This window comes from Peromyscus californicus, unplaced genomic scaffold, assembly GCF_007827085.1.
Source record: "Peromyscus californicus insignis strain IS unplaced genomic scaffold, ASM782708v3 Scaffold_20__1_contigs__length_68692818, whole genome shotgun sequence".
In the NCBI taxonomy this organism is placed as follows: Eukaryota; Metazoa; Chordata; class Mammalia; order Rodentia; family Cricetidae; genus Peromyscus; species Peromyscus californicus.
In genome coordinates, this window is record NW_026294503.1 from 64,011,170 (window position 1) to 64,036,857 (window position 25,688).

The 25,688-nt window shown below is 51.1% G+C and overlaps 1 protein-coding gene across 13 annotated transcripts; it reads left to right on the forward strand.

Moving 5' to 3' along the window:
• The first annotated feature begins 1,748 nt into the window (after positions 1–1,748).
• On the forward strand, positions 1,749–25,639 carry Prpf40b (pre-mRNA processing factor 40 homolog B). Of its 13 annotated transcripts, none has more exons than XM_052748907.1 (26): positions 1,749–1,864; positions 9,563–9,643; positions 10,342–10,485; positions 10,779–10,844; positions 11,490–11,517; positions 11,748–11,773; positions 11,890–12,000; positions 12,301–12,421; positions 12,512–12,536; positions 12,742–12,951; positions 13,141–13,267; positions 13,350–13,414; positions 13,856–14,020; positions 14,122–14,230; positions 14,545–14,695; positions 16,894–17,027; positions 17,535–17,649; positions 17,792–17,883; positions 23,184–23,300; positions 23,468–23,605; positions 23,815–23,910; positions 24,036–24,137; positions 24,254–24,431; positions 24,697–24,758; positions 24,831–24,995; positions 25,078–25,639. In XM_052748907.1, the coding sequence occupies exons 1-26, from the start codon at positions 1,862–1,864 to the stop codon at positions 25,168–25,170; spliced, it is 2,724 nt and encodes a 907-aa protein (XP_052604867.1). In that variant the 5' UTR covers positions 1,749–1,861; the 3' UTR covers positions 25,171–25,639. The 13 variants fall into 13 exon arrangements, with proteins under 13 accessions (XP_052604867.1, XP_052604876.1, XP_052604871.1 ...); XM_052748916.1 differs by having other exon boundaries at positions 25,082–25,639; XM_052748911.1 differs by having other exon boundaries at positions 24,852–24,995.
• The last annotated feature ends 49 nt before the right edge of the window (positions 25,640–25,688 follow it).

Sequence of the window (25,688 nt, forward strand, 5' to 3'; positions counted from 1 at the left end):
AATTGTAGCTGGGCGCTGGTGGTGTATGCCTTTGATCCCAGCTCTTGGGAGCACAGCCAGGTGGATCTCTGTGAGTTCGAGGCCAGCCTGGTCTATAGAGCGAGATCCAGGATAGGCACCAAAACTACACAGAGAAACCCTGTCTCGAAAAACCAAAAAAACAAAAAAACAACCCAAAACAAACAAACAACAACAACCTCATGGAACCTCTGAACCACTTCTGTTGTGTTGTGCTCCAAAAAGGCTTGTAAACCCTTAGACTAGGTCTGAGGCCATCGAGACACTGTTAAACTGTTAGTTATGGGGCGGGGTGATGCCCAACACTGCTGCCAGTAGCCTTAGTTCTCTCCCCCTTAGGTATGTCCAGGCAGGTCAAGCCAGACGCTTGACTACGCTGCAGGAAAAATTGTCAGGACAAATGAGAGTGTATCAAGATAAGGGAGAGGACGCAGAAGGTAAGGGCGACTGCTGCCGGGTCGGACACAGGAGCGTGATCCCGGGACATGGGCAAAGGAGAGAACGGTCATGATTCCTACAGGTTACCTTCTGACTTCACAACAGAACACACACACACACACACACACACACACACACACACACACACACACACTTGCAACAGCACACACACACACACACACACACACGTTCTTTTTTAAAAAATAAGGGAGGGGCTGGAGAGATGGCTCAGTGGGTAAAGCCCATTAGCACCGAGCCTGATGACCTGATTTCAATTCCCAGGACCCAAACAGAGGAAGGAGAGAACCCACTCCAGAAAACTGTCCTCTAACCTCCGCATGGGTGCGCTGGGCACCCGTGTGCCCCCCAACACACGAAATAAAAACAAGAAAAAGGGAGAGCTACTTGAGGTTGTTATTTGAGATGGCTTCAGGAAAGGCATATGAGAACCCAGGGAGAGCGGTTCCTTTCCCTCCTCAGTTTTCCCTTTTCCCCCTGATGTCCTGCCTGAGGAGTCCTAGAAACTTTACACAACTATTGACAAAGGTGAGACATCAAGGTGTGTTTTCCTGACTCAGGCTCAGGAACCTGCCATGGTGCTGAGGATCGAGTACGGGCACCAGTATTCACAGAGGAAACAGGAAACGTCTTCACTCGGATTTTGGGGAGAAAAGAGGTGCTCTGCATCCAGCCCTGGCTAGCGGGCGTCAGTTACCAGCCCAAGACCTTCAGCACACGCATCAGGTAGCTTTGAGTTTCCTTATCTGCACAACCGAACATTTATCTCACATTATAAACGTTGTGGAGCCAGATTCCAAAAGTGACCTCGGGGTTACACGAGAAGGCCCGCGTGCACGCCAGGACGGGCCAGGCGGGGCTCAGGGGATGTGTCGGCCGCGCCCCACGCACGCACGTGGTTCCTGGAACAGGTGTTCAGTGACTAGCTCTTGAATTAACGCCATAAGAAGTGCAGACAATGCACAGGAAAGAAAAAAAAAAAACCACAAAAACCCCGCTCCGTGGAGCACAATGGTGCCCTGCAGGCGGGCGGCGGCCTCGGAGGCGCGGGCGGGCGGCGGGGCTGAGCCGGGCGCCGCCGCTGTGCGCAGCCCGGCGGGCGCGCGGTCCGGGCAGAGGCGGGAGCAGGCGCGCCCCGCCCCCCGGGGGGCGGGGCCAGGACCTTGCGCGCAGGGGCGGGGCCTGGCCCTCCGTGCCGGGGGCGGAGCCGGGCCGGGCACACCGGGCCGGTTGGGGGGCTCCGCTCCTCGGCGAGAGCAACCGGAGCCCCGGCCACGAAGGGGTGCGACCCCCCACTGGCCCCGCCCTCCCGGCCGAGGCCCGGCCAATCAGGGCTGTTTTTACTGGCGAGTGGGCCGAGCCGGCCCAGCTGCTCTGAGGCTCTGGCATGGTAACGTCCCCGCGCGGGGGTGGAGAGGCCCGGGGCTGTCCCACAGCGCCCCCTGCGGCCCGGGCTCGGGCCGGGGAGGCGGGGGGGCCGCCGGGGTGCCCGGGACCCTGAGGGAGGGCGAGGGGCCCGAGGGGTGAGGAAGAGGAGCCCGGGACGGGGGGTGGGGGCGGGGATGGGGGGTAGAAGGGGCGGGGAGGCCATTATGGAGCATGGCGGGGGGGGTGTGCGGCCGGGGGGCCGAGGAGGGGACGGGGAGCTGCGAGGCTCCGCGGGGAGGAGGGCACGGGGATGGAGGGAAGGAAGGGTGGGTCCTGTGGCGAGAGGTCGGGGAAGAGGAGAGGGCGGGAGGTGGGGACCGCAGGTACCTCTCCTGGGCCATTTGGCGTGCCCCGGGCCCCTCCCCCAGACCCAGGCTGGCTTCTCGAAGCCCCGGGTGCCCCCCCCGAGGGCCGGAGGGGACCGACTCCCTTCTTTCTCCACCCGTTCACAAGACCCTGCCTCCGGAGGTGAGGAGAGAGGGCTGCTGGAGGAAAGAGAGGCTCCTGGTTTTTCACCTCGGAGCTGGAGTAGCTAGTCCAAGGAATGGACGAGCAGAGAGGCCCCTGGGTCCCAGCCCTGGCTCAGCCTTCCACAAACTAATAACCATGTGTGACCTTGGGCGAGTCACACTCCCTTTCTTTGGGCCTCGGATTTCCCATTGACTCTTAAAAAGGAAAATGGGCGAAAATGATCTACTGAATCTCCATCAGTTCCGAAAGGGGGCGGGTTTGGAGGAGGAAATTTAAGGCCAGTGGGTTCTAGGATTCGGGAAGCGTGAAGTTGGAGAGGAATCCTTCAGCTGGACTGGGAAAAATTCCCTGGGATTTGCGGGTAGGAGGAAATTTAAAGCTTTCATGGCCGCGTCCTGGTGGGCCTGGGTCTTGGGAATCCTGTTGGAGGAATGGGAGAACTCTGTAAATAGAGGAGGGTGAACCCTGGCTGCCAAAGATGAGAGCCAGAAGTAACATAAGATTCTGTTCTTCAGGAGAGTGAAGAGGTGATGGGGATCAGAAACAACAAGAAGTTATATTCTAGAAAGATCCCCAGGCTCTTGGGGGGAGCTGAAGAAATGCTAGGGCTTACACACCCCAGTAGAGGCTCGGAAGGGGTTGGGGGAGGGGCTGGTCCTGAGGGGCTCCGCAGGTCAGTGGAGACTCCAGTGTGCATTGAAAGCAGGGCCTTGGTAATGCCCGGCAAATGCTCCACTGCTGAGCTACATTCCCAACCCCGATGTTTCTTTCCGATGATGGCTGCCCCTTTCTGAGAAATACATCCCTAGCCTTCATTTTATAACAGTTCCTTCAGTGAGGGAGAGTGAGTCAGACCAGGCCAACCTAGGATCACTTGGCTGTCTGAGAATCTCAGGATTGTGTGAGGATTGGGAGGAAAAGATGAGGCTAAGAAATGTCATCTGTGGCACCATCCTTCCTTCTGGGAGGCAGCTTTAGGGGGTCCGACTGCTTGGATTCCAAACCTGCCTCTACCAGTTAACCTCTTAGGACCATAGTCAAGTGAGTAGTCTGTCAGAACCTCAGGCGGTGATGGTTGTGCAGATTCAGTGAACGCTTGGTGTGAGTCTGGCTCGTGATAAGCAACCGTTACCATTAGCTGTTTCTTCTACCCCCTCTGTTTCTCGATTCTTGTCTTCTTCTCTCTTTGGTCTTCTGAATGCTCAGTTCTGAGATGCCCCTTAGCTGTGAAGGCTGGGACTTGATTACATCTTGTATCAGGATGCTTCCCCTGGTCTCTGGTCTCAATTTCACTGTCCCTCCCCAGCCCCTAAATGTGTGTTCTGTTCAGGGAAACTCAACAGGTCCGCTTCTCTCGGCTTCTTTCCTTCTGTCCTCTTGCATTGTTCACTTCAGAGTTCACGCAAGTGTTAGCTACCCAGAATTGTACTGGTATTGCAGCCGGTGAGAGGAGCAGGTGTTTGAGGAAAGGAAGGACAGTACAGGGAAGGGAAGGCTCTGAAAGTTCCATAGTCATTTACATTCATCCCACTGCTCCGTCTTCCCTGGGTAACTGGTTGAAATAGGCCAGAAGTCTGCATCCAGTGTGAAGATGATCACACACAGCTTTCTGTCATGTAACTTTTCCTGCATGAGTATTTGATACCAGCTCCTTTCCCTAAGCCAAAGAATCTCTGCTATTCTACATGTTTCTGTCACAGGCTATGCTCCGCAAACAGTGTTTTAGGTTGTATGAAAAACCCCACCAAGGTTAGGGATCAGACCGTGTTTCATCAAAACATTTCAGGTGGAGAGCCCTATCTAGGCAGTTGGGGAAGTTTAAAAAAGAGAAAACCCAGCCCGGGAGATGGCTTAGTAAATGCTTGTTGTGCTGCATACCCAGAACCTACAAAAATACCCACCTCCCTGTAATTCTAGCCTTTGAGGGCAGAGACTGGACTGCCAGAGCAGGGCAGCTAGTAAGGCTGGCTGGGTCAGTGAGCTCTGGGTCTGACTGAGAGACTGCTTTTCTCAGGGAGTGAGGTGGAGGATTGATCAAGGATGATTCCCAACATTGCTTTGGGTCTCTACGTGCTCATGTGACCCCACATGTCTTCAAACATTATAAAATGGAAAAAGAAAAAGAAAGCTCACTTCTGAAATGTAGGGAACTCCGCACTGCAGTGGAGAGGTGGGTAATTTCAGAAGCCCAGTAAACACTCTTAGAGGGACATGCCACTCTGCAAAGTGGTGCACTCTATCCTGAAAGGACATAGAATGTGTATGTGGGGTATGCAATAATGTAAAAGGAACACGATCGTCTTGAACAAAACAAGAAGGTAATCTAACAGTTCCTGTACAGAAAGGAACTGAGAAGCCCTGAACTCGGGGTGGGCCAGAGTGTGGGACTGGTTGTATAGAAAGACTTTGGATGGTAGATGAAGGGGGAAAAAAAGCTCTGTTTTTTGAGACGGTTGCTCTGCCTAGCTCTGGCTATCCTGGAACTCCCTCGGTAGATTAGACTGGCCTCAAACTCAGAGATCGAGGCCAGTCTGATCTACTTATCTCTGCCTACCAAGTGCTGGGATTAAAGGCATATGCCATCATGCCCAGCTTACTAATTTTTTTATTTTGAGACAGGGTTTCTCTGTGTAGCTCTGGATGTCCTGGAATTTGCTATGTAGACCCAGCTAGCCTTGAACTCACAGAGATCTGCCTGCCTTTGCCTCCTAAATTAAAGGCATGTGCCACCAGCACCTGACTGTAAGTTGAGGAATTTTATGGGGTACGCAATAGGCACTACTGTACATCCCCCCCCCCCAGCCCCCAAGACAGGGTTTCTCTGTGTAGTTTTGGTGCCTGTCCTGGATCTCGCTCTGTAGACCAGGCTGGCCTCACAGAGATCCCGAGTGCTGGGATTAAAGGTGTACGCCACCACTGCCTGGCACCACTGTACACATTCTTAAGATGAGGTTGGAGTTGCAGGGAAGGTTGGTATGAAAAATGCCCGCTTTCTCTGGCAGCCGTTGTGCTTCTGAGGGAGGCAAATCAGATTCAGTCAGGGCTCATCTGAAACTAGCTGTGAGACTTTAGGTAGCCAGTATGGTCTTACTTTACTCATGTGACAGGAGAGAAGTATTGGTGTGTGTAGTGGCACTCTGTGCTGGAGGTGGAGACAAGAGCATCAGGAGTTTAAAACTAGTGTAGGCTAGACAACTGAAAACAAAAGTTGGCACCTGTCTGTAATCCTCGCACTTGGGAGGCTAAGGTAAGAGGGTTGTTTCGTTGCAAATTTGAGGCTAGAGCTTGAGTGGAATATACAGTGAGTTCCAAGACAGCCTCATTACAGAGTAATGCCCTGTCTCAAGGTTGGGGAGCATGCATTTGGGGCGATTTTCAGGGTCTCCTCCAGCTCTAAATTGTGTTTTCTTGATGGTAGGCCTTACCAGTGGCCCTTAAGTTTGGTGGGACTTACCAAGACCATTCAAGTCAAGAAACAAGCATCCATTCCAGCTTACAACTGCCCCACCTTAATTTTTTTTCTGAAATTTCTGTTACTCATTTTGGATGAATGCACATGTGTTATAGTACATGTGAGAAGGGCAGAGGAGAAGTTGTGGAAGTCAGTTCTCTATTTCCACCATGTGGGTCCCAGGGATCAAATGCAGGTCCTCAGGCTTGAAAGCCAGTGCCTTAATCCACCGAGGTATCTCACCAACTCATTTATTACTTATTTTTTGAGGCAGAGTCTCAGCAGCCCGGGCTGGCTTGGTACTCACTACATGGCCCACACTGGCCTCCAGCCCCGGATCTTCTTCTGTCTCCAAGTGCTGGGGTGGCAGTGTTGAGCCACTGTGCTCAGTTTACCTCTGCCTCTGTTTCCATTTTAGTGGAGTTCCACTAGACGTTCTAGTTCATTAAATCTAACATGTGAGTATCCATGTTTAATAGAGTATGTCTTAGTGCCACATGAGACAGCACGTTTGGAGTTATACTAATTAATGCCTGTAAACTTCCAGTGGGAACTCCTGACAGGAAAGGGTTGGTATTGAGCATATAAAGGAGGGCTTGGGCTAGTGCGGTGGGTTGGCAATGTGTGTTGGCTGTGAAGTGTGTATAGAACGTAGAAGAGGTGTTCTGTGCACAGGGGAATACCTGAGATGGGAGGAAGCCTGAGTCTGGCTGGAGCACAGAAGATGGGTGTGGAAGAGGCTGGCGAGGTCATCGGCAGCCTCCTAGACCTAGCTGGATAGGGCTTTGCTGTTCACTCTCTGAACAGTAGGAAACGACTGTTCTAAGCAGGTGCTTATGGGTCTGAGATACATTTTGAAAAGTGTATTGTAGGTACAGGTAGAAGCTGATATGAGGGGCTGGAGAGATGGCTCAGCGGTTAAGAGCAGTGGCTGCTCTTCCAGAGGTCCTGAGTTCACTTCCCAGCACCTACATGGGGCTCACAACCACCTGTAAAGAGATCTGGCGCCCTCTTCTGGCCTGCAGGCATACGTGCAGGCAGAACACCGTATATATGATAATCTTTTTAAAAAGTGGATACGAGGAGAACAGTTTGGGCGGTCACACAGTAGATCAGATGGAAACGTGGGTTGAGGGAAAAAGTGAAATGTACCAGGACCTTTTGGAGGTAAAACTAAGAGAACTTGGGATGTATTATTGAGGACACTATAGATAGTAACCCCCAGGTCTCTGTCTTGGGCAGGACTGGATCACGTGGGCAGGGCCTGATAAGACTCAAAGATGACTTGGTGGGTTAAAGTCGCTCAGGGTGGAAGAGTAGGAAACAAATTTTGACTTCCTCCCGTGGCAACTTGTTTCTGACATTCCGTACAGATAAGATTTCCAGAGGACAGGAACAGTGCCCTTAGTTGAAGGTAGAGAATGGGGTCAATTGTAGTAGCTTGGCACATAACTACTTAGGACAAGGCAGAAGACAGATATTTCTAGAAATAAAGGTTAGAAAGCATTTTTAACTGCCCAGGCCTCCTCGGGATAGGTTGGCTGAGAAACAGTTGTAGGGTGGCTCCTGTTCATCCAAGCTACTACCTCTCCCTAGAACTCCTATGCTGCTTCTCAGCTTCCAGTTAGGAAGAAGAACAGCCTTTTAGCTCCATCTTCACCTTTTTAAAAAGTGTGTGAGCTGGGTGCAGGCACACTTCTAATCCCAGCACCCGGAGGCAGAGGTAGGAGGATCTCTTGAGTTCTATGCTAGTCTGGTCTACAGAGTGAGCAAGGGCTACATAGTGAGACCCTGTCTCAAAAACTAACAAACACACAAAACAATAAATGTGTCTGTCTATGCACTGAGGCCAGAGGAAAGTGGCAGGCATTTTATCCATCCTTCTCTGCCTTATTTGCTAGAGACAGGGCCTCTCACTGAGTTAGGCTGACATCCAGCAAGTTCTAATGATTTTCTTGTCTCAGGCCTCCATTGCACTGTGGTTACAGCCATGCACAGCTTGTGTGCCTGTGCGTGTGTGTTCTGGCATCCAAACTCATACTCATCCGGCAAGTGCTCTTACCTACTGAGCCATCTCTCTAGTCCCCAAAATACTTGAAAAAGTAAAGAAAAGATTTATTTTGTGTATTTAAGTCTTTGCCTACATGTGTGTCTGTGCCTGGTGCTTATGGAGGCCATAAAATATGTCAGATCCCCTGGAACTGGAGTTATATACAGTTGTGAGCTATCATGTGGGTTCTGGGAACCGAACCCAGGTCCTCAGGAAGAGCAGCCAGTGTCTTAACTGCTGAGCCATGTCTCCAGCTGCCCCCACTACCAAATATTTTTGAGCAGGTAATAAAGCCATATGGTGCATATTTATAAAACACAAAATGGCATACTGTGAAGATCCTTTTCTCCTTCTGTCTTTTGTTTCTCTTATCACCAGTATTTATACATGTGATAAAGCTTCACTGCACCTTGCCTCCCTCCACCTTACCAGTGTATCTTAAGATGCTGACATTGGCCGGCCGGTGGTGGCACACACTTTTAATCCCAGCACTCGGGAGGCAGAGGCAGGCGGATCTTTGTGAGTTTGAGGCCAGCCTGGTCTACAGAGCAAGATCCAGGAAAGGCTCAAAGCTACACAGAGAAACCCTGCCTCAAAAAACCAAAAAAAAAAAAAAAAAAAAAAGATTTTGACATTGATCCGTATCTTAGTAATGAGTTTCCTCATTCTCATTTATGACTGTGTAGTGTTCCATTTTATGTTTGTGTATGATGAATCTTTACTGATGGATATTTAAGCTTATTCTCATCTGTGTTTTTAAAAATGAAGACTTTGTACATCTATCATTTTATACATCTGTAATTTCTATAGAGAGAATGACATTTTAGAATTGGAAACTTCTATATATTAATTTGCTTCATTTGTTTTAAAAATTCATTCAGTATTTATTGAGGATCTGTTATGTGCCAGACCCTGCAGCAGGTACCAGGAATCCAGCTTTCAGCAAGTCATGTGATCCTTGCTTCTGTGGAATGGCATCACCCTGTAGTAGGGCAAAACATACCCAGGCAAACGTTGTAATAAAATTGTGTACATGAGGAAAGTAAGGAAGGGGATCAGATAGAGAAGAAAGTGGAGAAAACCACTTTAAATAGTGTCATGTGGTCAGCTGTTAGAGGGAAGACAGGAACACTTGGACTGTGCAGGCCTGTGTCCATGCTCAGGGTTTGTAAAGGAAGGGTAGCCATCGGGTGGAAGATGGTCCGGTTGATGTCTGGGAGTAGAAGAAGTGGGAGCAGGTGGATGAGTGATAGAGTCTGGTTAGAAGGAAGCTGATTGTAAAGCACTAGGGCTGTAAAGGACCAACAGCTTTGGATTGAATCTTCAACCAGTGACTTGACCAAGGGAAGACATAACCCCTCACTGGCTTGAGAGAGGTGCAGGAGAATGGGTTGACGTCGTGGGAAGAGCCAGATGCCTGTAATAGAGCCTTCTGTGCCTCTGCTGTGGCCTTGGCAAAATGGGAACTCCCCAAATACAGATGGCATGAAGGGCTCCGTCCGTCAGCTGGTCCTCGGGCTAGCACTGGAGAGCAGAGCTCTGCAGGGCTCAGGCTCAGGATGGGCAGGAAACGGGGCGTGGAAACTCCCTCCTGAACTTGTGTTTCTCTTTCATCCCTCTGCTTCCCTTCTGCAAAAGTCCATCTCTGTGCCCATCCTGGGTCCTATGACTTTTCTCTCCCTCAACAGTCGGTTCCCGATTCTGGTCCCCGGCCCCCAGCAGCGCCTGCCCCCTTCCCACCGGGGCCCCCCATGATGCCACCACCCTTCGTAAGTTTTATGTGTTTCCCTGGGCTTGGCTTTTCCAGCCTGCACCCTCAGCCCCCACCTCCCACTGCTGCGTTGCCAGCAAGGACCTGTGACACACCCTTTTGGTATTTGGAAGATGGGAGGTGTTGAGCGCTGGGGTGGGGAGAGCTGCTGTTAAAGCTCTAGTCCGTAAAGTGACAGTTCTCCCTTTTTGTTTTGTCCTTGGGACACAAGGGGGCTGGAGATTGGAGAAATGGAAGGGGAGACCTCCAGTGGGTGAGGGCTGGAGAGGCTTCTTTCTCTTTCACTGTTCCTTACCTTCTCTTTACGAAAGCCTCTGAGTTCGGGCTGGAATAGCATTGGTGGTCGTGAGTTAGAAAGAACGGGAGGCAGGAGACTGGGATCCCAGCCTTCTCCCTTCACCTGAAGGTCTCTGGGGGGAGTACAGCCTCCCCAGACTGGTACTGTTCCTGTGTCCTTTTCCATTCCCTCCCCTGCTTAGGAAGCTGTGTGTGTGCCATTATGCCTAGGAACTCCTCAGTTACCTGTCTTCCTCAGTAGTGAAGAGGGAGACAGTTTTATGCCTTTTACTTCTCAAATGAAAGCCTTGGAATCACCTCTGGGCCAGGATGAGGACTGGGTAGTGCCTGAGATAGGTGGTCTCTGCCGTAATAAGACAGTGTCCTCTGTTTAGTGGCTTTTTCTTTCCTCATTTCTAGATGCCCCCTCCAGGGATCCCACCTCCTTTTCCTCCAATGGGGCTGCCCCCTATGAGTCAGAGACCACCAGCCATTCCCCCCATGCCACCTGGCATACTGCCCCCAATGCTCCCGCCAATGGGGGCACCACCACCACTCACACAGGTAATTTGTTCTTTCCACGGGGAGATCTTTAGCTGGGAAAGAGATGAGAGTAAGCTTCGGGGCTTTAGAAATGGGGGGGAAGGAAGCTTCGGGCCAGACTCCTATGGATTTGTCTGCTGAATGATTCAAACAGCACTCAGGCATGCTGAGTGTCCAGATCCTGAAGATTGCTTGAGAGTATGCCCCAGGCAGGGGTCAGAGCCCCCAAAGGGGTCTCTCAGGGAACCCACCTCAGAGACTGGTCTGGCTAGCTCTTCCTGACTCTAACCTTGACTGCTGGTCTATATCTATAGATTCCAGGAATGGTACCTCCAATGATGCCAGGGATGCTGATGCCGGCGGTACCTGTCACTGCAGCGGTAAGCGCTAGGGACAAGCAGGAGGCAGGCTCTGTCTTGCACATGTGGGTCTGACTTGGAGTGCATGGATGTGGACTCTGTTCTTTCCCTCCTGTTGGGTCTGTCTGGTCCCTGGCAATATTCCTCACATCAAACCCTCGCCGGCCACATCCTCAGCAGTCTATTTCCCACTCATTGCCAAAGACAACATGTTCTCTCGTCACCTCTCATGCCACACCCCACACCCTTAAAGAACACTCATTCAGATGCTCCGCGTTCTAGACATGCCAGCAGATTTCTTCACATCACATCCTCTTTGCCTCGGAAAGAGGCAGTGGCACCTTCTTGTGCTGTTGCTCAGTGTAGTGGAGTCTTGAGTGGGGTGTAGAATTTTGGCATCTACTGTGAAGAGATGGATCTCAGGAGCTGACTCAACAGAATGCTCTCACTTGTGGAAACGGAAGAAAGGAGCGACTGTGCGACTCCCCGTGGGGTCTGAGTGCACAGCCCTGGTGGGGTGGAGGGATAGTACTGTTAGAGGGCAGAGATCCCTGGGAGCAGGACACACAGATCCTGGCCTGGCCTGCTTCTCCATCCCCCATGGCCTGGGTCCTGGGGGGCCACTGGGCTTGGCCCCAACCCTTCCCCCTCCTCTTTCTTCGGCAGACGGCTCCGGGTGCGGACACCGCCAGCTGTGAGTCTTCTGGGGGCCTGCTCCCCCCAGGCTCGGAGGTTGGGGGGCACAGGGGAGAGGGGACCATGGACTGGAGCCCACGCTGGATCATGCCTGTTGGGATGCCAGGGATTTTGGGATGTTGATGGGATCAGAGGGGTATTTATGGGACGGAATAAGGGAGGAGTAAGTGGGGAGAAGATGGGGGTTTGAGCAAGGGCTTAGTAGGTTTCCTTTGGCTTCTTTTCTAGCTGCTGTACCTGGGACAGGCCCTCCGGTGAGTGCTTCCAGCTTAGGTCTCTGGTAGAAAGTGGGAGGCTGATGGCTAAGTCTTGAGGGTGAGGAGAGGTTTTGGGAAAGGAGCCTGACCACGGTTCTGTGCCTCTCCCCCAGAGGGCCTTATGGAGTGAGCATGTGGCTCCTGACGGGCGCGTCTACTACTACAACGCTGAGGACAAGCAGTCCGTGTGGGAGAAGCCCAGCGCGCTCAAGTCCAAGGCCGAGGTCCTAAGTGGGGCTTTCTGGCTCTTCCTCCCTTAGCTTCTCCGACCTTTCCAAATCCTTGGCCTTCCTTGAGTCTCTAGCCATACTCATTGTAGTTCCTCTGACCCCAAGATCCTTGACCACCTCCATGCTCCTTGGAATTACCGCCCTAGGCTCTTAGGAAGTCCACTTTCCCCCATTCAGGCAAGGCCAGGTGGCAGCTAAAGACTACTGTGTCCTCTGTTCCCTGGGTCCCCTGAGCTCCCCTGACAGGCTGGAGAGCTGCCCAGCTGCTGATGACTTCTGACCCTCCTCTTACAGCTGCTGCTGTCCCAGTGTCCCTGGAAAGAGTACAAATCAGACACAGGGAAGCCGTACTACTACAACAACCAGAGTCAGGAGTCCCGTTGGACCCGGCCCAAGGATCTGGATGACCTGGAGGGTGAGGGGTCCTGGAGGGAGAAGGGGAAGACTGGGCAAGGCGACTCCGAGTCCTGTGCTACTCTGTGACTGTTACCTTTTCCCCTTGCAGCCCTAGTGAAACAAGAGTCTGCAGGGTAAGTGACTTGACCATGTATCCTTCTTGGAGCACCTGGGGGAGGGAGTGGATTCACCGGTATCCTTCCTCAGTGGGAGGAGGAGTCTTATTTCTTTATGGGGTCAGCTGCTTTAGACCCAGTCTTTCCCAAGCTAGAGCAATTGGCCCACCCTACTTTCCTGTCCTCGCTTTGGTATACCATCACCCTTTTGGCTTGCCTACAGAAAACAGCAGACCCAGCAGCTGCAGACACTACAGCCACAGCCACAGCCACCTCAGCCACAGCCTGATCCTCCGCCTATACCCCCCGGTCCCACCCCAGTGCCTATGGCCCTCCTGGAACCTGAGCCAGGTCGCAGTGAAGATTGTGATGTGTTGGAGGCTGCCCAGCCTGTGGAGCAGGGGTTCCTGCAGCGGGAGGAGGGCCCCAGCAGGTGAGAGCTGCCCCTGTGCGTTGCAGCCTCATTCTCTTCAGAGCCTTGGGAGGGACATTGGAAGAGCTGAGCTTGACCTCTGAAGGGCTCCCTGGGGAGCAAGAAAAGGACCGGACGTTGCTGAGAGTGAAGGGCACTGAAAACTCTAAGGATTGTGGGCCCTGTGGCTGAGTCCCTTCTCCTCTCCAGTTCTACTGGACAGCATCGGCTACCACAGGAAGAGGAGGACGCTAGGCCTGAGCCAGAGAGATCTAGCCTCAGTTGGAGCAACCGGGAGAAGGCAAAGCAGGCCTTCAAAGAGCTACTGAGGGACAAGGTGCCTGGTGTGGGCTCCTAGGGAGGTCCTGTGGTGTGTTTGAAGGTGGGCAGACCCCAAGATCTATGCCTCTCTGTTCCAGGCTGTCCCTTCCAATGCTTCATGGGAACAGGCCATGAAGATGGTAGTCACTGACCCCCGTTACAGGTAGGCTGAGTAGGAGGGGATAGCCCTTGTTCATGAAAGCAACGGGGCCAGGATGTTGAACTCAACACTCAGGCCCCAGTGGCTGGGGTGGAATGCAGGAGAAGGAAAAGCTAGAGTAGCTCTGGGATGCGAAGAGGGAAAGGTACAGCCATGAGATCTTAGTGAATGAGCATTGGCTTGAGCTGAACTAAAGTTAGGGGAGAGGGGCCCTACCAAGACGTGTCTGATGGTGACTTGAGAAGACCTAAGCAAAAGGGCTCAGTATTTCTTCCCCTCCCTGCCCATCCCTTCCCATATTCTGAACACCGGTATGCTAAGTCCATGCATGGATCCCCAGCTTGGTGCTATGGAGACCTTTCCCCATGTCCTGAGACCTGCTTTGTGGGCTGTGCAGGGTGATTCAAGCTGTGTCCTTCCCTGTCTTCACCTTGTCCACTCCAGTGCCTTGCCCAAACTGAGTGAGAAGAAGCAGGCATTTAATGCTTACAAGGCACAGCGGGAGAAGGAGGAGAAAGAGGAGGCCCGGCTGAGGGCCAAGGAGGCCAAACAGACCCTGCAGCATTTCCTGGAGCAGCATGAACGGATGACCTCCACCACCCGCTACCGGTCAGAGGACTGTATTAGGCTGGGCTGGGGCTCAGGAACCCTGAGAACACTCAGGTGCAGGGTTCTGTTTTCTACCTACTGACAGCCCGTGTGCTCCACAGGCGGGCAGAACAGACCTTTGGGGACCTGGAGGTCTGGGCTGTGGTCCCTGAGAGGGATCGAAAAGAGGTTTATGATGATGTCCTCTTCTTCCTGGCTAAGAAGGAGAAGGTAATGGTCATAGTCACTGGCTGGATTCTCCTAGCCCTTAATTTCCTGTGGATCATGGCTGTTGATTTGTCTGCTCAGCCAGTATCCCTTCTGAATTGAAAGCTGGTGTGGAACTTTTACCTTCCCAATTTCTGCACTGGACCTATAATTGCCCTGGGTGGGGGAGGACAAGGAGGACCCTGGTCTGTGACTTGGAATTCCTCCCCTTTCCTGGGACACCAAAGTCCCAAGTCTGGCCCTCCTAGGTCTAACCACCTCCTCTTTCCAGATCTCCTTTGCCAGCCCCACCTCACTTTCATCCTGTCGCTTTCCAGGAACAAGCCAAGCAGCTTCGGCGTCGAAATATCCAGGCCTTAAAGAGCATCCTGGATGGGATGAGTAGTGTCAACTTCCAGACCACATGGTCCCAGGCCCAACAGTACCTCATGGACAACCCCAGCTTTGCTCAGGACCAGCAGCTTCAGAGTAAGCCTGGCTGTCTGCCCTTTCCTCACTGATCTGAGACCTCAGAGCCTGTCCCTGCCTGTTGACTGAAACCCTAACCTTCAGTCACTGCTTCTCTTGGACTCTGGGGTCCAGTGTTTGAGATCATCCCTCTGGTCTGCTGCTCTGTCTGTCTGTGCGGTGCTAGGATGGTGCCCTGGCCCTCACATGCATTTTAGTAGGGATGGTGCCCTGGCCCTCACATGAATTTTAGTAGGGATGGTGCCCTGGCTCTCACATATATTTTAGTAGGGATGGTGCCCTGGCCCTTACATATATTTTAGTAGGGATGGTGCCCTGGCCCTCACATGCATTTTAGTAGGGATGGTGCCCTGGCCCTCACATATATTTTAGTAGGGATGGTGCCCTGGCTCTCACATGCATTTTAGTAGGGATGGTGCCCTGGCCCTCACATGAATTTTAGTAGGGATGGTGCCCTGGCTCTCACATGCATTTTAGTAGGGATGGTACCCTGGCCCTTACATGAATTTTCGTAGGGATGGTGCCCTGGCCCTCACATATATTTTAGTAGGGATGGTGCCCTGGCCCTCACATGCATTTTAGTAGGGATGGTGCCCTGGCCCTTACATATATTTTAGTAGGGATGGTGCCCTGGCCCTTACATATATTTTCGTAGGGATGGTGCCCTGGCCCTTACATATATTTTAGTAGGGATGGTGCCCTGGCCCTTACATATATTTTCGTAGGGATGGTGCCCTGGCCCTTACATATATTTTAGTAGGGATGGTGCCCTGGCCCTTACATGCATTTTAGTAGGGATGGTGCCCTGGCCCTTACATGCATTTTAGTAGGGATGGTGCCCTGGCCCTTACATATATTTTAGTAGGGATGGTGCCCTGGCCCTTACATATATTTTAGTAGGGATGGTGCCCTGGCCCTTACATATATTTTAGTAGGGATGGTGCCCTGGCCCTTACATATATTTTAGTAGGGATGGTGCCCTGGCCCTTACATATATTTTAGTAGGGATGGTGCCCTGGCCCTTACATGCATTTTAGTAGGGATGGTGCCCTGGCCCTTACATATATTCTAGTAGGGATGGTGCCCTGGCCCTTACATATATTTTAGTAGGGATGGTACCCTGGCCCTTACATATATTTTAGTAGGGATGGTGCCCTGGCCCTTACATGCATTTTAGTAGGGATGGTGCCCTGGCCCTTACATATATTTTAGTAGGGATGGTACCCTGGCCCTTACATATATTTTAGTAGGGATAGTGCCCTGGCCCTTACATATATTTTAGTAGGGATGGTGCCCTGGCCCTTACATATATTTTAGTAGGGATGGTGCCCTGGCCCTTATATATATTTTAGTAGGGATGGTGCCCTGGCCCTTATATATATTTTAGTAGGGATGGTGCCCTGGCCCTCACAAGCATTTTAGATCAGCCTCTATCTTTTTGTTTTAACTTTTTTATTTTGTGGTGCTAAGAACTGAATCTAGGTACTCAGGCAAGCGCTAAATAAACTAGTAAGTTCTACCCTCAGCACTGGGGTCCACTGAACACACCTGAACGTTGTGTGTCTTGGATAGAAATATGAAATCCTCAGAGGTGGCGGTATCTAAGCTCATGTGAAGATGGTCTTAAACTGTCTTAGTATTGTGGGCCTTAACTGTAGTAAGGAATTACTGACTTGTGATCTTGACAGAATAATTCACCCTCTAAAGCTGCATCAAAGCCTGACTGACTTCCAGTTCCCTAAGATGTGGTGCCTCAGATTCTAAGATAACTAGGTTTATATAGTGGTTTCTAAAAGCTAAATTCATCAGTTGAGTACTTGCTAATTTTTTCCATGCAATTAATACTTTTCCCCAGGAACTACCACTAGTGACTGCTCCCAAATAGTTCTGCTTCCCTTTTCTCCACCCCATGAGAGCCCCTAGCCACCCACAGGGGAAGCATTCTTAAGAAATGGGGTCTGGCCGGGCGGTGGTGGTGCACACCTTTAATCCCAGCACTTGGGAGGCAGAGCCAGGCGGATCTCTGTGAGTTTGAGGACAGCCTGGTCTACGGATTGAGATCCAGGACAGGCACCAAAACTATACAGAGAAACCCTGTCTTGAAAAACCAAAAAAAAAAAAAAAGAAAAGAAAAGAAATGGGGTCTGAGGGGCTGTCCCACTGATATGGTGCCTGCTGAGCTTGCTCCCTGCACGTAGACATGGACAAAGAAGATGCACTGATGTGCTTTGAGGAGCATATCCGAGCTCTGGAGAGAGAAGAGGAGGAAGAGCGGGAACGGGCCCGGCTTCGGGAGCGGCGAGAGCAGCGGAAGAACCGGGAGGCCTTTCAGGTATCTTCCTACTCCTGGGGTCAGAGTTAGCTCAGCTCTGCTCCAGACTCTGTAGTGCCTTGCCTCTGAATGGTCTGTGGACCAGCCCCTTTCACGTCCTCTAAGGCCACTCTGCATTAGTGCCCCTTGAGGGAGACAAGCTGTTTGTACCACCCTCAGACATGGGTGCCAGCGAGACCAAGTGTCTTTGCCTTTGGGTGGGAGCCAGACAGTTTGTCCTCAGCTGGGAAGCAGTCGTAGTGGGTTGACTAAGCTGGTCACAGCAGGAAATTGAAGCCAGGTCAGAAAACTGCAGCCTGCAGGTTTCTGCGTTATTGCCTGCAGACTGGCTTATTCTGTTTGTATATTCACTTTCCCTCCTTCTGTAGTGTCTTTGTCTCCTCATCTCTGCCTCCTTTGCCTGATGCCCCTGCTTGTCCAAGTCTGCATTCCCTTCCCTCCTCCCTAGTTCCTAGTCATGCTTCCCTCCTTACCTCATTCTCCTATCACTGACCTTTTCCTGTTCAGACCTTCCTGGACGAGTTGCATGAGACAGGGCAGCTGCACTCCATGTCCACCTGGATGGAGCTGTACCCAGCAGTCAGCACTGATGTCCGCTTTGCCAACATGCTGGGCCAGCCGGGTAAGGCAGCCAGGCTTCCCCTTGTCTGGTCTGGCTTCCTACCTGCCAGCCTCTGCACCCCACTCCCTGGTCCTGTCCTTGACCCCACCCTGGGCCTTGGGAAGCTGCCGCCCGCCAGGCCCCCATCTCTCCCTTTCTGCAGGCTCTACTCCTCTAGACTTATTCAAGTTCTATGTGGAGGAGTTGAAGGCTCGATTCCATGATGAGAAGAAGATCATAAAGGACATTCTTAAGGTGAGGGAGACCTGGTGTTATGGATGGACAGAGACTGGGTGTGTAAGCTCTACTGTAGACCAGGACTCCCTAAGTAATGTTTTTCAGGAACAGGGCAGCTTGCACTGGGGATAAAAATAAACACATTTTTCTGGCCAGATGTAGTGATGCATATTAGTATTCCCAGCACTTGGGAAGCTGAGGCAGGAGGACAGCCACAAGTTCAAAGCCAGTCTGAGCAATAAAGTGAGTACCAGCCAGGTTGAAACCCTGTGTCAGAAAAATAAAAACCAAAGCAACAAATCATTTTATGCTCTTAGGAGCTCATGACCTAAAACAAACTTGAGAACTATTAGCCAGGGGCAAGTGTTACTACAGAGACAGGAGTCAGAAGAGTTGATAGTGACCCAGTGACTTTACCATCAGGAACGAGTAGGTGGGAGAGGTAGAATGTTGTCAGCATAGGGTGCTACAGGAGCAAAGGCAAGTGGATGGGAAGGGTGTAGCAGGCCTGAGAAGCAAGCACAGCTAATTGTAAACTCATATCCCACAGCCATGTTCCGTCTAGCCTGTAGGGTGTTTGGAAGAATTTGAAACTTACTGCTAATGTTTTAAAATCAGATTTCACAAAAATATGATTTGTTTTGGTTTTTGAGACAAGGTCTTACGTATCCCAGGCTGGCCTTGAACTCCCAATCCTTCTCACTTCACTTCCCACATGCTGGGATCATAGGTGTGCACCACTGTGCCTGGCTGCACATCAAAATCCGGATCTTTGGTATCTCTTACCAGTCTGGGTGGTCTGGCAGCACTGGGCTCATTCTGCAAGACGTGCCATGGACACTGGCTGAGGTGCCATGCCCTTTAAGAGAGGAAGAGGGTGAGGAGCTCCTCTCCTCCTCTTTACTGCCTTCTCAGTGCTGGCAAGTGCCAACTGCTGTTTACTAGCCCAGGTGCCCTGCCACTTTCTTTACTGGAGAAATAGTTGTCCGTGTCTGTCAGAGTCACAAATGTAAGCAAGTGAAGGGAGCTTTGTGTTCCAAAAGGAAAAAAGTGTATTTCTTTATGGAAGTAAATAGTATTCTAACATGTAATTCTAATAGTAATTCAAACATTATAAAAGTAAATACTATTCTAGTAGTCAAATAAATAATATGTGTTTGATGATACAGTCCAATACAGTGACTAGCAGTAGGACTTGGGGTGAAAGCCTTTATGTGTTGTGTGAACTTTTCTAAACATCAGTTTCCTCATCTCAAAAATGGGGAGTGTTCCACCAAGGGACACCCAGTTACCGAAGATAGCGACTTGGTGTCTGAGTTGAGAGGGACATGGGGTACTGTTAGTAGATCACCTTCCAAAGCCACGGATGTTGCATTGTAATAGTTACCTGTTTAATGTGGAATTAATAAGCCAAGTGTAGTGGCTCACACCTTTAACCCCAGTGCTTGGAGGTTGAGGAAGGAGGATGGTGAGTTGCAGGTCAGCCTGGGCTACACAACAGATCCTATCTCTAAAGACCTGAAAGAATCCCCCAAGAGTTTAATGTTTCAAAATTACTCTGAAGTGAGATGCGCCATGTTGTCCTGGGATTTTCTTTATTTTTCTGGAACCACATGCCTACTAGAGCTTTGCAAAGGGCTTTGGATGCTAAACCAAGAGGAGGCTTAGATTATTATCTTGTAAATGGTAGCTCTGGTGGTGGTGGTGGTGGTGAAGTACTTCCCAGTCTGCTTGTATCCTTAGGGGAAGTGCTAGTGAAGAGGTGGGAGTTCAGCTCCTCACGCCTCAAGAGCTTAAGTGGTAACGGTACTGGAGCTACAGTTTTGAGCTCACCCTTGTCCCTGGACTCATCCCTGTCCTGTTAATCAGTGCTCTTTGATACTAAGGTTGGAGAACCATGATGCCAGAGACCGTGTTAGAGGGATGGAAGAGGGTGGGGGGTTACTATTCAGGCAGCTATTGCAGGGTCTGGTTGGCAGGTGAGACAAGAGCCTATAGACCCCTTGACATCCGCGTGCTGAGACAGTTTGGAGGTTATCTTCCCTTATTTTCTAGAAGAAAAGCTCGTGTCTCTTGTGCATTGAGATGCTGTAGGAAATTTTTATTAAAAAATGTTAAAAAAGTTGAAAGTTGGGCTGGGTGTGGTGGTGGATGCTTTTAATTCCAGCACTTGGAAGGCAGACAGGTAATCTCTGAGTTTGAGGCCAGCTTGGTCTAGAGTGAGTTCCAGGATAGCCAGGGCTACATACACACAGAGAAACCCAGTGGTCTTGGGGGGAAAAAAAAGTTGGGCTGGTAAGATGCCATAGTGGGTAGAGGATTGCCGCCAAGCCTAGTGACCTTAGTTGGATCTCAGAAATCCTCATTGGTAGAAGAGAACCAATTTCACATATGTGTGGCACATGGGTACCCACATACACACATGCAAAATAAATGATTTAAAAATGTAAAAGTTAAAAGTGACCTTTGTTTTTTTTGTTTGTTTGTTTGTTTTCTGGTTTTTCAAGACAGGGTTTCTCTGTGTAGCTTTGGACCCTGTCCTGGAACTCACTCTGTAGCCCAGGCTGGCCTCAAACTCACAGAGATCCGCCTGCCTCTGCCTCCCAAGTGCTCGAATTAAAGGCATGCGCCACCACTGCTTGGCTTAAAGGTGACCTTTTTTATATGCCCCTCTGACCTCAGTTTTGATCAAAGGGTTAGCAAGGTCACCAAGAACAATTTAGAGATTGCCAAGGACTTGTTTAAAAGTGTTTTCAAGTCTGACCAAGAACTCTAACATTTATAGATTAAATAAAATAGATAAGAAGATGGGGATATTTAAAATGTTTTTCTTTTCAGAAAAAAGTCAAAAGTTTAAACTCAGTGGGATAGAACCACTAAAGTAGAACCGCCAGATCATTCTGTGAAGTTCAGGGAAGGGTGGGAGGTGCAAGGCAGGCGGTGGGTGGCAGCACTTAATTAAGTACTAAGGATTTTAAGCAGTGAGAGGTAAGCAGAAAGAATTGGCTGCAGGGTGGATCTCTGTGAGTTCAAGGCCAGCCTGGTCTACAAATCGAGTTCCAGGACAGCCAGAGCTACACAGAGAAACCATGTCTTGAAAGCGCGCGCGCACACACACACACACACACACACACACACACACACACACACACACACACACACCCAAAAAAAAAAAAAGAGGAACTGGCTGCAGAAGACAAGCATTCCTGGGAAGTAACTTTTAAAAGCAACCAGGGCAGGAAGGAATAAAGCAAGTAACATATCTTGCACAGTGTGATCCTGCAAATTATAAATACCTATCTTAAGATATAGCTACATTTTATTACTTAACATTTAGCCAAAGTAACTGGTAGAATGGCCTGCTGGGCTCCTGTCTACACCACCTGAGAAAGCAGTTATTTTGGACAGCTCCACTTTCTACTCCCTCATTGGAGCTCCCAGCTTAGGGGGCAGGTGATCTCAGTTCCCGTGGTCATCCATAGTCTCATCTCCTGGGACAATGTAGGACCCTGAACTTAGAGCAGATAGGAGACTGGAGGTCTGGGCTAGAAGATTAACGATGGGTGTGGGAGGGAGTGGTGCATTAGAGTAGCCTGGTGGTATGGCAGGTTGAGGGGCGGAACTGCTAGGGAAATGTAGATCAGGTAAGTTAAAAAAAAAAAAAAAAAGCCAGGCAGTAGTGGGGCATGCCTTTAATCCAGCACTTGGGAGGCAGAGGCAGGTGGATCTCTGTGAGTTCCAGGACAGCCAGGGCTACACAGAGAAACCTGTTTCAAAAAACAAAAACTAATAATAATACAAATAATAGTATAAGGGCGATTCTCAGGAACATATGTATGTGTCCACACAAGGGAAGTTTGAGAGGCCACAATACAGGAATCATGGAGAGGAGAGTACTGCATATATTTCACAATCAAGTAACTTCTGGCTGTTTATTAGCCCCGAAACCTCCACAAGTTTGTCTTGTGCTTCTGAGCCTCAGTTTTATCCTCTATAAATTGGGGAGAATCTATATACCACATTGTAAGAAAGAACATTTAAAAAAACATTTTGTCAAGTGTCTTGCTTATAACAGACTCTTGATAAATGTTTATTTCTTTTCCCTGTGCTGTGTCCAAGGAATTGAAAGTGAGGAAAAGAAACAGCTAGCTTGAGAAGCTAAAAACAGGATGGAGGGCTATTCTAAGTAAAGGGAGCTGTGTGTTCCTTGGGAGGACAGTGAAGAGGATGTAGTCAAGCCTTCCCTATGGAGGGACTGCTAGGGAGGTGATGCTTACCACACAAGCGTAAGGACTTGAGTGTGAATCCTCAACACCACATAAAGTCTGGGTGTGTCTGCAACCCCAGCATTGAAGCAGGGCAGAGACATGATCCAAGCCTGATAGTTTAGCCAAAATGGAGACCATCAGTTTCTGTGAGACCCACAGTCTCAAGGGAGGTAGACTGAGCTGTATACACAGAGTCCTCTGGCTGTGTCCTCACTCCTACAGAAAGAAGGGTGTGCTTGGAAGGGCTGGAGCCTGACTGAGAAAGGACTCTTGGGGAGAGCAAAAGTCTGCACCTGGCATCAGCAAGTAGGGAGACTGGAGGAGGCCGTCTGTGTGGAAGGACAGGAAAGCTGGCCTGTGACAGTGTTCCATTTACCTCTCATGTCACTCTTTCACCTCAACTTCACTGGGACATGGAGGCTTTTTGACGAGAAATAGAGCCTGGCCATGCACTTAGACAGTGGACATGTTTTTAATATTGCTGGAGAGTGACCCACTCGATGGCCAGCAACTCTTCCAGGAACTCTGCAGTCAGGGTGGGTGTAGTGCTTGAAGTCAGATTTGGGGGTAAGACCTGAGATACAACAGAGCAAGTGCTTTCATTTTTCTTGTCTGCATCAAATGAGAGGCTGACCTGACAGAAGAGAGGATTAGAGGAGATGTGTCAGGCACCCAGCAGAGAACCTGTTACATAGTGAGCACTCAGTACGAGAGGCAGAGGGTACAGCCCAGATGTTAGGAATGCGTGGCAGCTTCCATGAGCAGCAGGAAGGTCCAGCTGTGGCCAGAGGAAAAGATGTAATGGTGCAAAACTCAGTCATCTATCAAGACTGAAGAAGCTTCCTGACTTCCTTGGCTCCATATGACCCACACAGGTCGGAAGGGGGCTGTGAGATGAAGACTTAGCCTGGTTTCTAAGGTGTGTCACGAGTCTTGTGGGTCCTATGTGAGGGCAGAGGCTTGAACGCCTTGCAGCCTGATCCTCTGCCTGTTGGCCTTGGGTCTTGGGCCTGTGGTGCCCCTGGCCTTCACGCACTGCTGTGCCCACAGGACCGGGGCTTCTGTGTGGAGGTGAACACAGCCTTTGAGGACTTCGCCCACGTCATAAGCTTTGACAAGAGGGCTGCTGCGCTGGACGCAGGCAACATCAAGCTGACCTTCAATAGTGTGAGGGGATGGGCAGGGCAGGGTGGTTCTCACTTATCCCAGTGCCTTGTTCCTTCTCACTACCCTGCTGATTATCTTGGGCTTGGGGAATGATGGCCAGAGTCCAGATCCCACCTTCCTACCTCTTACAGTACGCCTGACCCTGTTGTGTTTCCCTCTGCCCACAGCTGCTGGAGAAAGCAGAGGCACGGGAGAGGGAACGGGAAAAGGAGGAGGCACGAAGGATGCGGCGCCGAGAAGCTGCCTTTCGAAGCATGCTGAGGCAGGCCGTGCCTGCCCTGGAGCTGGGCACTGCCTGGGAAGAGGTCAGGAGCACAGCCTGGCCCCAATCACCCTCAAGCCTGAGGGCAGCGGAGCTTCTCCACCACTGAGGGCCCACCCCAGTCACAGCACAAGCCCTGGGCCAGCTCCAGTTCCCTTCCTTCCTCTGCCCCAGCCCTGCCCAGTGCTCGTGGCGTGTCCAAGCTGGGCCAGGCAGGGCCTGGTCTGATCAGCAGTGCTCTCCCCGTTCAAGGTCCGTGAGCGCTTTGTGTGCGACTCAGCCTTTGAGCAGATCACCCTGGAGTCGGAGCGGATCCGGCTCTTCCGAGAGTTCCTGCAGGTGCTGGAGGTAAGGCACTTGGCCACCCTAATCTGTGTACCTGGCCAGCCAAGGAAGGGGACTGAGGGTATCCTAGAAAAGGCAGGCCTCGCTGAGACAGGAAGGGAGGTTCTCACCTCTCCCTCTGCCTCTAGCAGACTGAATGCCAGCACCTCCACACCAAAGGCCGAAAGCATGGCAGAAAGGGCAAGAAACACCATCGCAAGCGTTCTCACTCACCCTCAGTGAGTCGGCAGGTAGAGGGACGTGGGTGAGGCTGGACTGTTTCCTTTCTTGGCTCTGGACTCTGTCCCCAGCTCTCAGCTTCTAAAGGACAGAACTCTGGGCTGACCTGTGTCTCTTGTCTGTCCAGGGCTCTGAGTCAGATGAAGAGGAACTGCCCCCACCATCCCTCCGGCCCCCCAAGCGGAGGAGGCGGAACCCCTCAGAGTCTGGCTCTGAACCCTCATCCTCACTTGATTCAGTAGAAAGTGGGGGTGCTGCCCTTGGAGGACCAGGCTCCCCATCCTCCCACCTTCCCCTTGGGCCGGGTAAGCGGTTTCTGGGAGCCTGTGGTCCTGACTCAGTGGAGGCACAGCTGGTCCTAGACCCCTGGAGGGCTTAGGAAGATGGGAGGGCCTAGCGACGGGCGAGATTTCCCATCCCTGCCCAGGCAAGGAGCTGGATAGAAGAAGGGAGGCCAGATTCAGCCTTCTTCAGACCAGGAGCCAGAGTCTAGAAAGAATGTGCAGGGAAGAGGATGAGCCTTCTCTTTCCCCCAATAAGACTTAGTAAGGATTTTTTTTAAATCTATAGATCATGGTCTTCGGAAAGCCAAGAAACCAAAAAAGAAAACTAAGAAGAGAAGACACAAGTCGGTGAGTAGAACTCTTGAGGTCCTGGAGTCCATTTTATCTGCCTTCCAGCCGTGCTGCTCAGTCGTCGCTCAGATGGGCTCTGAACTCTTACAGAACAGTCCTGAGAGTGAGACGGACCCTGAAGAGAAAGCTGGCAAGGAGAGTGAAGACAGGGGACAAGAGCAGGACAAGGACAGGGAGCTCCGGCAGGCGGAGCTCCCCAACCGCTCTCCAGGCTTTGGAGTCAAAAAGGAGAAGGTGAATGGATGGACCTGGCTTTCGCCCCAGCCTGTGACACACTGTCCAGGGGGCTCAGGTAAGCCACACCTTTGCTCAACAGACAGGCTGGGACACATCGGAAAGCGAGCTGAGTGAGGGGGAGCTGGAGAGGCGGAGGCGGACACTCCTACAGCAGCTGGATGACCACCAATGACCCCACGAGCTACTTTCTGCCTTGGGACTTAGTGAGGCAGCGGCCCCGGGGCCATCCTCACCATCTGCCTCAGACTCCTCGTCTGTCTGGTCTGTGTCCACTTTCCCTAAAGTTACCCACCCCAACACACTACTGTTAGCACCTCTCAAGGCTGCTCTTGGTGTTCAAGGGTCCCCTAGTTCTCAGAAACTAGTGCAGTCCTTGCCCTTAGCCCCAGACCAGAGATGGGCAGTCTATATCACATGGGGTGGGTGATGCCAGTAGCTAAGAAGTGCGAGAAGGGGTTTCCGGGAGAGACAGGCTGGTGGACACAGCCTGGGCGGCAGAGGGCAGGGCCCTCACCCTCTAGCATCAGTGCCTGCTCTTGCCTGACCTGGCCTGGGGCTCCACCACTGCTTCCTCTATCCCGGGACCCGATGTATGTGTTCTGTTCTTGTTTTTTAAATAATATTTATAACATGATCTACAACTACTTTGTCCTCTTCATGTGCTAACCACTGGAGGCCAGCAGAGGGCAC